General features: G+C 41.6%; 1 protein-coding gene across 10 annotated transcripts in view; it reads left to right on the top strand.

Moving 5' to 3' along the window:
• The window catches only part of LOC310870755 (receptor-type tyrosine-protein phosphatase mu), a 255,299-nt gene that overhangs the window by 148,318 nt on the left and 92,688 nt on the right, over positions 1-14,293 (top strand). For all 10 annotated transcript variants that reach the window (XM_083782041.1, XM_083782049.1, XM_083782048.1 and 7 more), the window contains exons 11-12: positions 1,370-1,571; positions 2,664-2,766. In XM_083782041.1, the coding sequence (XP_083638167.1) occupies positions 1,370-1,571; positions 2,664-2,766 (305 nt within the window). The remainder of the gene's footprint in view (positions 1-1,369; positions 1,572-2,663; positions 2,767-14,293) is intronic.

The raw sequence follows: 14,293 nt of genomic DNA, 5'->3' as shown, positions 1-14,293 counted from the left end.
GCAGAGGCATTTCCTTAAAGTGGAGCTTTATAGATATTTAAATTGGATATTAACAAAAAACACTCACCTTAATGTTTCCTTTCTGAGCATGCAGTTTATTAATGGGAATATATTGCCTGTTTTCTTTCCAGTCTCTTTCTCTCTCTCTGCCTCTCTGTTTTTCTCTCTCTCTCTCTCTCTCCCTCCCCCCCTCTCTCTTTCTCCTTCCCTGTCTGAATCTACAAGCCCCTCAGTATGTGTGTATTGTGATGAAATATAAGTACCTCTGTCTATTCAGCAGATAACGTTGTTATGAGCTGGCCTCCCTCCACAACCGTCTTGTGAGCTCATTGATTTGGGCTGTATGCAAGAAAATAGAGAAACAGCCTTGATGAGCGCGTGCACGTGTGTTTGTTTGTGTTTGTGTGTGTGTGTGTGTGTGTGTGTGTGTGTGTGTGTGTGTGTGTGTGTGCATGTGTGCGTTTATAACTCCACATGGTGCGACAACGTCATTTCTTTCCTGTCCTATTCCAATAAAACCATGTCACGTATCCAGACACAGTAGTGGCTAAGGCAGTAAGGAAGCCTTTGTAAGTAACCCTTGCTGGCCTTCAGCTGAATCCTGCCGGAACATTCTCTCCTGTATCTCTCTTGGCTAGCCTACATTTTCAAGTCTCAAGAAAAGAAAAGGAAGCTAGTAACCGCAATGATGGAGTGTCCACTTAGCTTTTTTAGTTCTTGGATTTTCAGCATTAATGGATATACTTTAGGTGGCTATACAGGAGTGTTTTCATGTCAATGACCCAGGGACCTCCATAACAGAAGATTTTTGTTGTTGCCTACTAGCTTAGGTGGGGAGATAACAGTACACATATACACATATACAGTACATTATCTCTTCTAGCCAGTGAAATTATAACTGAAACTGAAATTAAACCGTTTTCAAATTTTTGGTTGGGGACCACCCGGAACGTCTATAAGGAGCCCTGGGGGTCCCCGGCGCCCACTGTGAGCACCGCTTGTTTTAACTTGCAAGAGTTGAATGTTTTTAACATTGTGTGTACTACTACCAAGTAGCCTCGGAAACCCGGACGTTTTTATTTCCAGGGAGGAAAAAAAAGTCTGGGGCCGAGTCCACTTCAATTTGGCATACAGTAGTGCAAACGTCGATCACTCTGCTGCATGATTTCTGATCGTCTGCACCTTTGTCAAATTGACGCACACACACGTATACACACACACACACGCTCTAATAAATTAGTCTCATGACGCGCAGCTGCGTCTAGATTCTCCCGGCGGAGCCTGCCGGAAGCTGCCTATGCCATAGAAAGCATAGGTGGGTTCCAGTCTACTACCAAGTAACAACATATTGTTTTTTATTCCGTGGCAGATCTCCTACAAGGCAGTGAGCTCCTTCGACCCGGAGCTGGACCTCTCCAACCAGAGTGGGAAGGTGCTGAAAGCGGGCAACGAGACCACCCACGTGTTCACGGGCCTCTACCCAGGCTCCACCTACTCCTTCACCCTGCGTGCCAGCACTGCCAAAGGCTACGGACCGCCCGTCGTCCAGCAGTTCACTACCAAAATCTCAGGTCAGCAATTCAGCGACCAGGTGGAAATGTGGTGGTCGTATCTCATTAATTAAATCATTTTCTGTCTGTCATAATTCAGACCTGGGTGGAACAGTATTTGCAAATTATAAAAGAAATGTGCAAATAATGGAGGATACTGTGAACGTTTAATCCAGAGTGTGAATTATATTAGGTCATTTTTTAGACTATAGAGGGCACTGATTTTACAATACAAATACAAAATACAAAAAAGTACAAAAGGTCTGCCATGTCTATCACCACACTACGGTATGGTATGGTAATCTAATGTCTACTGTATGTCACCATCACCACACTATGGTATGGTAATCTGATTGTCTATCACTATCACCACACTAAATTATGGACTATCAGGTTGAAAGTGGTAAAGTCTGTGTGTGCGTTATAAATATTTAAGTATTTTCAGAAGGTTGTGACTAAATGATAATTACACATACACTACACATGTTGGACACTCAAATCTTCCGTGTTTTGGTTGATGTGTGAAAGAATGCATTCCAGCAGTACTGATGACAATTCCCATCCAGCAGCAATGTGCATGTGCAGTAATTGGTCGCTATGTCAAGTAGCTCTTACAAGGCGGTGAGCTAATGGGGAGTTAGTCCTCCTCAGGCTTGACGGTGCCGTATAATATAATTGGCTGTGTAAGTATCATATAAATACAAAATGTTTTCTGAGATTATGGATTCAGACAGAACACACCTGTTCTTGGTAACAGCTTTGATAACACCCTTGTGCACAATGAAATCCAGAGTTGTAATTGCAACAGTCCTTACACTCTCGCTCTCTTTATTTAACACTCTTTAAATTGACACTCTGGATTTTATTGTCATAGGATTATTGGATGCTACGTCATCTCTATACTATCTTTATACTGTGTTTTGTATTGTTTTGTTAACTTTTTGTTAGTATTACTACACACAGCAGCGCGACACGTTTGGAGCTTGTACAGTGGCTATTTTCAGTGGGAGAGACTGCCATGCAAGCTATGATAACTGAGTTTCCTCTGGGTTAATACAGTTCTATCCCTCTGTGTATGTTGTAAAATAGCGCCCCCTTTCTTTTGCTCCGCAGCACCGTCGATGCCGGCCTACGACCAGGAGACCTCTCTCAACCAGACCGACACCACGGTTACTGTCCTGCTGAAACCTGCCCAGAGCAGAGGCGCACCTGTCAGGTAGGCTTGAACATGAAAGAGAATATTAGAGCAGTATTCAAAATGTACTTGAGTGAAAGTACAAAAGTATTGGCAATATAAAAATGGCAGATCACAATGCGTTGTGAGCTTGTAAATTGGTTAGTTTCAAATTGCAAAAGTATACATACAGGTCTTAAGTGGTTTTGTAATAATAATAATAATCAACTAACGTTTTCAAATAATTGTAGTGGAGGCAACATTTGAGTATTGAAAAGTATTGACTACCACTGCAACAAACCATACACCTCATTTAAGACCTATTTTATACTTTTTTTTATATAATGATGAAATAAGGGGACACGAGTTGAAAGTGATTACAATGCAGGAGAACTGTGTTTATTGAGGACAAGCACGTTATAACTCATAGGCCATCCTCAGAGAAGTTGCCAGGTCATTTCAGTGATGTACGTATCTCAGTTTGTAATCTTTTGAACTTTTGTTTTTGTTTGTGGATTTTGATCCTGTGTAAAAAAAATGAAAAAAAGAACGGGAGCCTTTGAAGATGAGAACAAAGCCGAGCCGAGCCGAGGCTAAAGTAACTTTGAGATCTCACGTCTTTACGGTACACCTAGCTCTTTTATGTGCTGGGCTGCTCGCCCTCAGCCACTATACGTACTGTAGGCTGAGGTTCTGTTCTAGGCAACACAGGAATAATCATTCACTTCATTAAAAAAAAAACCTGTCAAACCCCCCTGTCAGGTGTAAAGGAGCAACTTGGACACTCAGGCATGAAGGAAGCATGAGTTCAAGTCCGTTGCTCTCCCCTTGTCCCCCATATGGGGACTAGGTTGGTGGAGGGTGTGTAGGGCCCAGGATCACATTAGATGATTGACACAGGGGTGAAAAATGGGTTACAAAATTGTGGGATAAAAAATATATAAAATATACTCTTAACACAGAATCTGTGGCCAATATTCAAGCCAAAGTCAATTCAATTCAAAGCACCATATCATCGTTGCTGTCGGGTGGAAACCTTGTATGTCCAAGACTCCAATACTGACCCAAACCTTAATGTCTCCACCAGGCCGAAGGCATGGGGAGAGAGTATGTTTTGCACTCCGTCCGTCCGTGTGTCCGTCTGTGTGTCCGTCTGTTACCAGCTGTTTTCGTCGACTAATACTATGACGAAAAATGTTCGTCGACTACCTTTTTTGACGGACAAACTCCATAAAAACTAAATAAAAACTAAGCCATGATGACTAAAACTATGACTAAATATACTGTCGATTTTGTCGACAAATAAAAACTAGACTAAAATGTTAGGAAGGGACTAGTGGACAAGAGATCCAGTATAATGATGAACCTCTGCCCCAAATTGTCCAGAATGGCCTGTTATAGCGCCACCAGGAGGCTGACCTTTTTACTCCTCCAGATTTGCAATTAGTTACACACTATCTCTATAGTCATGTGCTCAAGACGGATCTGTCCGATATTTCATATTCCATAAAAATTGGCTTACATTCGCTTTCAAAGTTTGCAGGATTGGCCCGTTTTTGAACAAAAAGCCTCAAATCATGAACACAGCGTGCAATTTACGTGAAATCTTTCACGCACTTTCCTACTAGGCTGAGGAATATATCCCACCCTTTTCACATTGGCCTGTTATAGCGCCACCAATGCGTAAATAAGTGAAATATCACTGCATATGAAACAAATATTAACCAAAACGTAATCACAATTGGAAAATAGAAAAACAAAAATAATAATAATAATAAAAGGTTTCCAAAACATACACAACAAAAATGAAAAAGGTATCTATTTGAGGTTTGAGGTATCAATTTGTGTCTTTAGAAACATTTTTAAAGAGATGTTTGGTGTGTCAGATCATTGTTGCATGGGGAACGAGGAATAAGAGCTGTTCTTTGAATCATCCTAAGCAGAGGAAAGAACAGCTTTCATCATAAAATGTGTTTGTGGAGCAGATAGACCAAAGTAGTTAGTTGTATTAACATATGGTACTCGACCATACAGATTAAAAGTTTATGGATTGCAGCTTTAGATGTAAATACCACAGACACAAGTAAACATTTTTGGCTTACTCATTTCATGACAGTCTTTGGGGGAAGTAAGCATTGTTCCAGAGCTGATCATTGACTGAATAGAAATTAATTGGACGAATTGTGCCACTGGGCAGATTAAACCAAAAGCCAATATTTTGGCTCCCCTTCTGACCCTTCATGGCTTCTGATGAACATCTTTGGCATGATGAATTCTTCACGCTTGATGGTTTATTTATTAGGCATTGTTTATTTGACACGTTGTACAACTGTTCAGTAGATTATATATTTTTGTCATTAGACAATCTTTACCGATTTAAAGACCCTGTCATATGGTGTGATCTTCTTTGTTCAATGAATAGCATTTATAGAGTATGTCTTAACTAGTACGGTATGTCTTAACTACAGTAAGATTTAAAATAATTGTCCCACATGGGGATCAGAAAATACTCTCTTTCCTTTCCCCTTTCCCTCATAGTAGCTACTGTATAATTGTATATTTATTCTTCTAGCTGATTGTGAGTTTTTCCCCTCCATCATTCAGTCTCATACCCTTAGATTCCATCCGAAACTAGATGGCCTAGATGCAAAGGGCGCTACAAGGTTTTCAGATTGTTCTAATTGGCTAGAGCAGATAACTTCAACAGGTAGAAAGGATGTGGGCTCCATCAGGCTGAACTTCAACCATTACCACTCACATTGCTAAGTCAGCAGAGTGTCCATCATATATATTTTAATGTCTAGCTAATAAGTGGTCACTGCTGCCAATACACGGCCCATTCCTACAGATACTGTATGCACAGGAAATAACAGGAACATACATAGTTGCCTCCCTATCACCAAAACCACATACTGTACTTTTATAATTCAGCTGAACCCTATTGCAACGTCTGTTGTGTAAATTGTTCAGCCTGTCATGAAGTCGAGTTTAAAAAGACATGTAATTGAGTAAGACTATGTAATTCCATTAACCAAGTCTTGTACAGTACTGTAGCTTCACGTGTATTTTTTCTGCAAATGCCCCAGATTAAACTGTGTGCCTCTATTAGAGGATGTACAGTAGCATCTTGAATAATAAAATATGATAAACAACCAGGGGCAGATTTGGGCTGACGCTTTCATCTGACGGGGGATAAACACTTACGCTAGCTGTAAAAGTGAATTTTACACTATCAACTCATCAGAGTCCTTTAAAGATTACACCACAGAGATCTTTAGTCAGGCTTGTCAACTCATGTTTACCGTAGTCGCAGCTGCCTAGATTAATACCCTGGCAGCCGAGTGGGATGAAGGACCCGAACGGGAAAGACAGAGCGATCCGCTTTTAATCTTCTCTCAGGTACAATTCAGAGGGCCTTAGTCAGTCTGCCATTCTTTCACCGGGCTAATTACAAAGCGCTAATTATAATTAACGGAGCAGCCGTTAGAGGAGCCGAACCAGAGCGTCCATTAATTAGCGCACTGGGCTCGCTCTTTTGTTTACCGCAAAAAAGCCGTGATCGTTTGACCCGCCGCTACCACCAGATGAAAGCCTCAGATTTGTTGTTCGAGATAATATCTCAAAGCTCATGTTATATGAGCGCCCCCCGCCACCCCCCCCCCCCCCCCCCCCCCCACACACACACACACACACACACACACAACCCCCATAACCCATGCGTCTATTGTATGAGCAGGGACATACTGTAATTGTTTGCTAATGCTTTACCACATAATCCTAAACATAGCTATTGTTATCTAATGAGCTTTATACTGTGATACAAAACCCGCGCTCATTAATAAAGAATCACAATGCTTTTTGATATGGAGATTTGGTATTGGTAGGAGTATGTGTCGTGCCTTAAACAATTTCCTCGCCCTACATCAATGGGATTCAGTACTGTACGTGTACATTAAACAACTCCAACCTGCGAGCTAATGAAGTAATCCTTTGATCACAGCGAAGTATTACATCTTCAGGCAGGTTGCAAGACGTGCTTCATGTGTCCGATCTCCTGGAAATACGAATTGTTAAAAAAGGGTGGGAAAAATTAAAAAATGGTGGCCATGAATGGCAAAGAGGAGAGATTATGATGCAGGCTCAAGACGAGATACTGGTGGAATGCGCCGCAGCGCATTTGAGCTTGTAGATCGCCATTTTCGGCGCGCAACACAGGCGGGCAACTAAGTATAAATCTGGCTTGGTTTTTGCCGGAGGGGTGGCAGTGGTGTACAGTACAGTAGTACAGTGTTACTGAGGAGCTGAGCACACACGGCCAGAGACCTGATTCTGTAATGCAATCTTGCACACTGATTGGGTTTGGGAAGTAATGCAAGCTCCAGACGTTTGAATTTCAAATAGCAGATGTTTTTCTGTGATACAGGATGAGGGGGTAGAGAAAGGGGGGGGGGACAGTGAGGGGGGGACACAGGAACATCAAACGATAATATTCAGTTCATTAAAAAAAAGAAAAAGGCAAGACACGATAGAGTGTCACTTTCACTCCAGCACAGTCCCGCTGCATACATTAGATGTATCTCGGGGAAGAACCTTACAGTATTTTTTCATATTTGTGTATTCGCTAATGTGTTTAAAATGTGCGAGATGGATTTGGCTAAGTAATCTCTGGGGGGTGACGACACATGTAGCTGGGAACACTTTCATTTTACCAGAGGGGACGCTGTTTCCTTAAGAGGATTAGCGATCTGTCGATCAGTCATGTCTTGTTAAAATAATGTTTGCAATGGCCTCTTGTCAGGGCCAGAAGACGCCTCCACACTACCCAGCATTAAAATGAGTGTTTACATGCCTCTGCGGGGGGGGGGGGGGGGGGATGCTTTCCTTATCATTCACACTGCTAAAACAGGCCTTGTTCTCTTTGCTACTCTAACCTTTTCCTTGTGCACACACACACACACACACACACACATGTAAATACTTCAAACCTTGTGGGCGCTGGATGCTGCAAACTGGATTCCCAGCATATAGCTCCTACCCTGTGGCGTTGTATTATCTTAACAAGCCATATACTGTAGCCTGAAATCGGTTAAGTGATTTTGTTTTTACAGTCCCAAAATAGGCACAAACTTTCTTTGATTGCTACATCTCAGCGGCTAATAGCTGTACAGACGTGACAAAGGCTGATGCATTTCACCATTTGAAATGCTTAACGGCAAATGTAATCTATGTATGGCACCCTCTAATTTGTTTGCTTTAATGGTTTATGGACACCGGGGACAGATAAAGTGTGAGGAGAAGAGGCGATGGAGACTGGATGCTGGGTCAGGAGATGTGTGTTACTTACGACACCTCTTAAATCAGACAGATATAGGGCCACTATAGCACAATCTCGCCGGTTCGATAACGTGAGAGAGCAGCTAGGTGAACCGATTAGCATTAAAGAGAGAGTGAGGGAGAACGAGGTAGAGGCAATGTGTGGGTGTGGGTGTGGGTGAGAGAGAGGGAAAGGGAGAGAGTGGGAGAGGGTGGGAGGTACGCAGTGATTGAAATGCTCCGACGTACCCCCTTCCTTCATCTGCTCAAACAGCCCCGAGTTCCTCCCCTATCAGCCCACGTGAAAAATAAATCTGAGTTTCAGGTCACAATCCAGTCGATGCCAAGTCAATCCGCCATAATTGGTCGGCGTCACATGGCGAACCGGGCTGAAATCTATCGGGCAGCCAGGCGGGAGGAGGCCTAATTGGTGTCAGCTCGGGTTGCGGCGCTGCTGCCGGGATGCAGGTTCAGGCCTGCTGGCCCCGCTGGCAGACCACTTTCAACAGCTTATTCCATTCTTCTTCTCCCCGGTCTCCATCCGCTTCTACACGTCTCTCTCTTTGTCACTCCCTGTGTGTCTGTTCCATCCTCTGTTTGGAGAGAGATGCAGGGGATTGCGGGAGTTTTAGAATTAACCGCAATTATGGGGAAGTTTCACATGCAGGACGCGTGGTGTGAGCAGCAGGATACCTTTGCTGAAGGTTTCCTTTGAATCCCATGACAGTGGTATTATCTGTTTGTTGTTTGTGAAGGTTTGTGGGCTGTCGATGCAGGAGCAGAGAACACTAAAGCCACGTTTACACTTAGTTGCCCACCAGTGTTGTGTAATGCATCACAATGCAATGCAATGCGCTACATTTTGTGCTTGTAAATCATCTATTTTTGGCATGAGACACCGTATAAATCTGGTTTAACCACTTGGGCCCTTGCGTCCCTATTATCGACATGGCGAACATTCGGTGAAAATAGAAGATCTACAAACTCATGTTGCAATCCATTGCAATGAGCATATGGATCTGTCATTTTCAGTGTCGAGATTTGGTATAGCGAGAAAAAAAGGGAGGAAAATTATTATATGTGAAAAGTAAAACCCTCGTCAAAACGGAGGAAGGGGAGAATGTTTAGCCCTGTCACAAAGATGCAAAACAACATTATACTATATTTCTGATTGACATTTATAACACTTAAATGGTATAAAAGATTGGTTTCGCCAGATCGAGTAAATTGTCGATCACCGATAGTGAATGTCGATCGATCAGAGCAGCTCTAACATAGATTACCCATTTGCAAAATCTAAAGTATCAGCTGTTGGACTTCACTGTGCTGCCTAGCAGCATAAGATAGTTAAAGTTTGGTTGTTTGATAGCAGCATAATTTAAAGTAACTGTAGAGCAGTAGCTGCCGATGCACACTGGTAGGCTCATTTCCCAATGCAGAGAAAAATTATATATGAGTATATACAATAAAGTATAGTATATAGGCTACTAACCATTTACAATCTGTAACTTTTACTTTATTTATTTATTTTGACTGAGATTTTGACATGCCTTTTGGTGTGCATTGGGCACAATTTTTTTTTAAACCACTGCTGTAGATTTATTACCAACTAAAATGAAAAGGAAATAGCCTGACACTGCTCTGGTTCTTATACAACCATGCAGAGCAAAGAATAGCCTACATATGTTTGTTCTTTGCGATGATGCGATGATTCGTGTCATGCTAAATCAAGCATGTGACTAAATGACTCTGGTCTGTCAAAATTACTCATAATGTAATGATTGTGAACTCAGCATGTGGTGACAAGGTGTCATCTTCTCAAAGTGACATATTTAACATGACAGTTGAAGTAATTACAGCAAAAATAATCACGCCGATTGCAAATATCTAACATTAAAAGTAAAACTCATCAGTTCACATTATCACTCACACTGTCACAACTCTGCTGTCTGGAAGAAAAACCAAAATGTTCTGTCTGTCTGTCAGAAACAAACACTTATCTCCTCATTGCCTGCACCAATCACTCCCACTTTTCACAGAGGCATTGACCATATGAATATGGAGGTCTTTTTTCGATTTGACACATTCATTATTAATAATGAATTTATTAGTGAATTAAAAACACACCTGGCGCAAATATCTCACAACGGGTAAGGGCTAGTTTTTAAAACAAACCAAACCAATAAGTTGGTTTCGCGACTTTATATATAGTGTCAATTACTTGCATGAGAGGGGGAGAGGTGGTGGAGTTAGTTGCTTTAGCAGACAGTTTGAGGGTCCAATGGATTTAAGAGGCTTTGTCAGAAGTCTTTACGTCGTAAAGGGTGTTCAATAGCATTGATTTACAGTATGAAAAAAATATGAAAAAAACTCAAACATTAGACTGTAGAGCGTAGCCCACAGACACAGTTAACTACTTTCAACCTGACATCCCTATGTTGGGCACATCATTATAGGCCTATTGTAGGTGAAACATTTCAACCATTTTTCAAACATAGCGTGAAGCAGATCTGCAAGCTGAAACATTGTGAATGTGACACATTTTGAACTTGTAGATCAGCTATTTTCACAGATTTGTGCGTGAAACTTTCACGGTATGAAATTGATTAAAAACTTAAAAAGATGGAGATGCAAGGTTTCTGCTCGACAGTGACAATGGATTGTTACTGCTTTTAAATTGTTCATTGCAATTTTATTATGATGACTTCCACTGTAAGTTTTATGTTTTGTATACGTATTAGAGCTGGGACTCGATTAAAAAAATTAATCTAATTAATCAGAGGCTTTGCGATTAATTAATCTAGATTAATCGCATTTTAATCGCATATCAATATTCAACCCGAGAACAGTAAGAAACCTTTTTTTTTAATGTTTTTTGGTATCCCAGTGAATCAATGAATAGTGACTACAGGATACCACTCATTTTCAACATTTTACTGTCATTAATATACCTGTTGTGGAAATAATAATAAAAAGTCACCCCATTCTGTGTTGCCTAGAACTGGATGTCTGAAAAAAAAAAATAGTAACAGTAACAAGTACATCTCAGTGACATCACAAAGCTGTACTTACTTCATATTGTTACTGTTTTTTGTCAGACCTCCAGTTCTAGGCAACACAAAATGGGGTGACTTTTTATTATTTCCAGTTTTCAGTACTATAGAAAAGCGCCCAGTGAGAAACGTTCCGCGGTGAAAAAAAACGTGCGATTAATTTATCTGTAGTTAATCGCGATTAATTTTTCTGTAGTTAATTAATCTAAATTAATCGCAATTAGTCCCGGCCCTAATACGTATGTAACATACATATTCATTGTCTTCCTTTTACTAATTTATTTATGTTGTATGACGTGTATTGGTTGTGTTCACTACTGTTGCAAAGCAAATTGCTCCATGGGGACCATGAAACCTAAAATCCAATCCAATCATTATAGGAGCAAGAGGTTATATTTCTCAAGGCTAGCGGTAATAATGTTCTTTATTACATCTGTTCAACACCAAAAAAATTAAGTACATTCAACCCGGGGAATGTGAGCATTACTATGTCCGAGACTTACAATGGCGAACAAAAATATTTTTCTCGGATTGCAAATCCATTGAGAGGCAGGTGTTGATATCTGCAGAGATTGCAGAGATGCAGAGACGTATTTGAGATTTCCACATTACAAGACTCATCCTTGGAGCCTCGTAGCCTGTGGCACTTGATATTTTGCCTGAGGAAAGGAAAGCATGCGCAGGGCCTGTTCTTACTGCATACTCTATCATATCATCATGGTTCATCATCATATCATCATGGAGCCACTCAGGGGGAGGGTTTTGTTCTCATTTCACAATCTGCAGATTGATTTGGAATATCAACTAACCCAGTATAGGTTATGAATAAAAACAATATACACAGTAACAACATAAGTTAAAAAGTAGCTGAAGATTGGTAGCTGTCAGAGTTGTACATATTTTGTTGCGGCCTCATCGTTTGATCCACGATGCCCATATTTGTGTGACCTTGTCCTTTTTGAGTGGTGCAATGTACCACTCCTATAGGTAGCTCTGGTCCAAAGCTCTAATGCGTTGCATTTAGAGCTATGTTACTCTCGACTTCCGGGGCTCGCATGAATGCAGACCAGACTCTCGTCTTTAGCGTAAATAACAAGAACGTTTTTGCTACTCACCAAAACAAAGGCGTGTTGTGTCATTAGAAAGCCTACTTTCCTTAGTGGAGCCCCCCACCACACGTATAAATGACACTTTTTGGCCAAAAGGGGATTTTGTTTCCACCGGGAAAAAAATGCTTTTAGTTACTCCACTGCGCCTTCTACCGATATTGCCCAGAGAATTGCCTCATAGAATCCCTTTCTGGCCAAAAGTACCTTTTATATGTATGGTGGGGGGGCTCAGAGTGCTTCCACTAAGGAAAGTAGGCTTTCTTATGCCGCAAAAAAGCCCACCGCCCACATAGCCCACCTTTGTTTTGGTGAGTAGCAAAAACGTTCTTTTTATTTACGCTAAAGACGAGAGGCTGGTCTGTATTCATGCGAGCCCCGGAAGTCGAGAGTAACATAGCTCTAAATGCAACGCATTAGAGCTATGGACCAGAGCTATCCTATAGGGAGCTTTGTGTGTCTCTGGCTGGCTGGCTGGTTGGCTGGCTGTGTCCCTGTGTCGGAGCACAAAAAAAGCGTTGGTTTTCATCACCAAGTGTCACTGTTGCGCAGTCTAACACACACACACACACACACACACACACACATTAACTGTATATGATTTCGGGTGGGACAGTACAGTACAGTACATTACAGAGTTGCACCACTCACTTCACACGGGTATGATTTTTCCTTTAATGATGAGATTTCATTGCACACATTTAGAATCAGGGCATGTCATAATAGGGGAAAATCTGCAAAATAGCAGATCTACAAACTGCACAACACGTGAAACGGTTTGATAGAATGCAGCAATAAGATCCACTGTGTAGCATTTGTTGAGGAGCACTCTTAAGGAATCCTATCCATTGTGTGACTGCCCTGAGTGCTGACTCTCCACCTACAGTAGCTTCCTCCCCCATACTGTACCATCTCTCCTCCGCTTTGCGGCTACTTACTCCACCCGACCTCTGACCTCCGCTCTCAATAGGGGACGGTAATTAAGGGCTGGCTTCTCCCGCCAACTCTCAGCACGATTAAATATTTCATCACCTCCCATTTTCACACTAAACGGGAGCGCTCTGAGGAATCGGGCCACACCCAAGCAGACCAGCTCAAGAGGGGCATTCGCTAATGACACGGGGAGCACTTTATGATAAACTATAGGGTTAAAGATCACATGCTGTACAGCCAAGAGGGATGTTTAATCACCCGACGCCGTCTGCTGGGAACAATCGATCATTTCATATGAGGTGTTTTGGAACACGGCGATTACGGTGCCGCTGAAATTTCTGCTGAGATCCGTGTGACGTTTCAGTAACGAGGGCCCTCCGGCGTGGGCGGTGTGCCAGCGAGGCCAGGGAACGCAGGATGCTTGAGGCGGTCTTGTGTAACTTAATTAACTATATTTATATTTACTGCATATTCTATTTCCAGATAACCTTTTCATGCGGCTCCCGACAAACCCTGAATTTATTGCGGATTAGCTTTAACCAAAGGTCAGATTACCATTAGTCAACAACATACAGTACGCTACGTCTTGGCGCTCGGGTTGGTTCACGTGGGTCCCCAGCTCATGTCAGGCGTGTGATCCGTACTGCATGTTAATGATGGGTTTTTTTTAGACATGGTTCGTCATGCAAGTAGATGTATTTTCATTTTGGTGATGCTTCCACGTATGAATGAATGGACTGCTTTTACAGGTTCTGAGAAAAGTAATGAAAAGGATATAGCCTTAAGCTCTACAAAGGTCAATATCTTACCTAACCTTATCTAGAGTTTTTCTATGGTGTTTTTAATGCAAACCTGTTTTTAATGCAAACCTCATGTGGCGTCACTTAAACCTTATTTCACTCTAGTTCTTAGAGCTTTACATTGGCTACCTGATTTCAAAATACTACTGCTGTTTATAAATAATATAAAGGTTTAGGTGCAAAATACATTTCTGAACTTCAGGTCTCAGGTCATCTGGGACAGGTCTGTTTTCTGTCCCCAGAATCAGAACTAAAGAGAAACAAAGTTCAGTTTTTAAGCACCACATATCTCATTCTGGAACAAACTCCCAATAAACTACAGGTCTGCAAAAACTCGGTTCTTTTACTTACAAAGCTAAATCCT

This window comes from Protomyctophum parallelum (assembly GCF_964188405.1).
Source record: "Protomyctophum parallelum genome assembly, chromosome: 14".
Lineage (NCBI taxonomy): Eukaryota > Metazoa > Chordata > Actinopteri > Myctophiformes > Myctophidae > Protomyctophum > Protomyctophum parallelum.
Note: the sequence above shows the minus strand (reverse complement) of the source record. Positions and strands in the feature narration are given on the sequence as shown.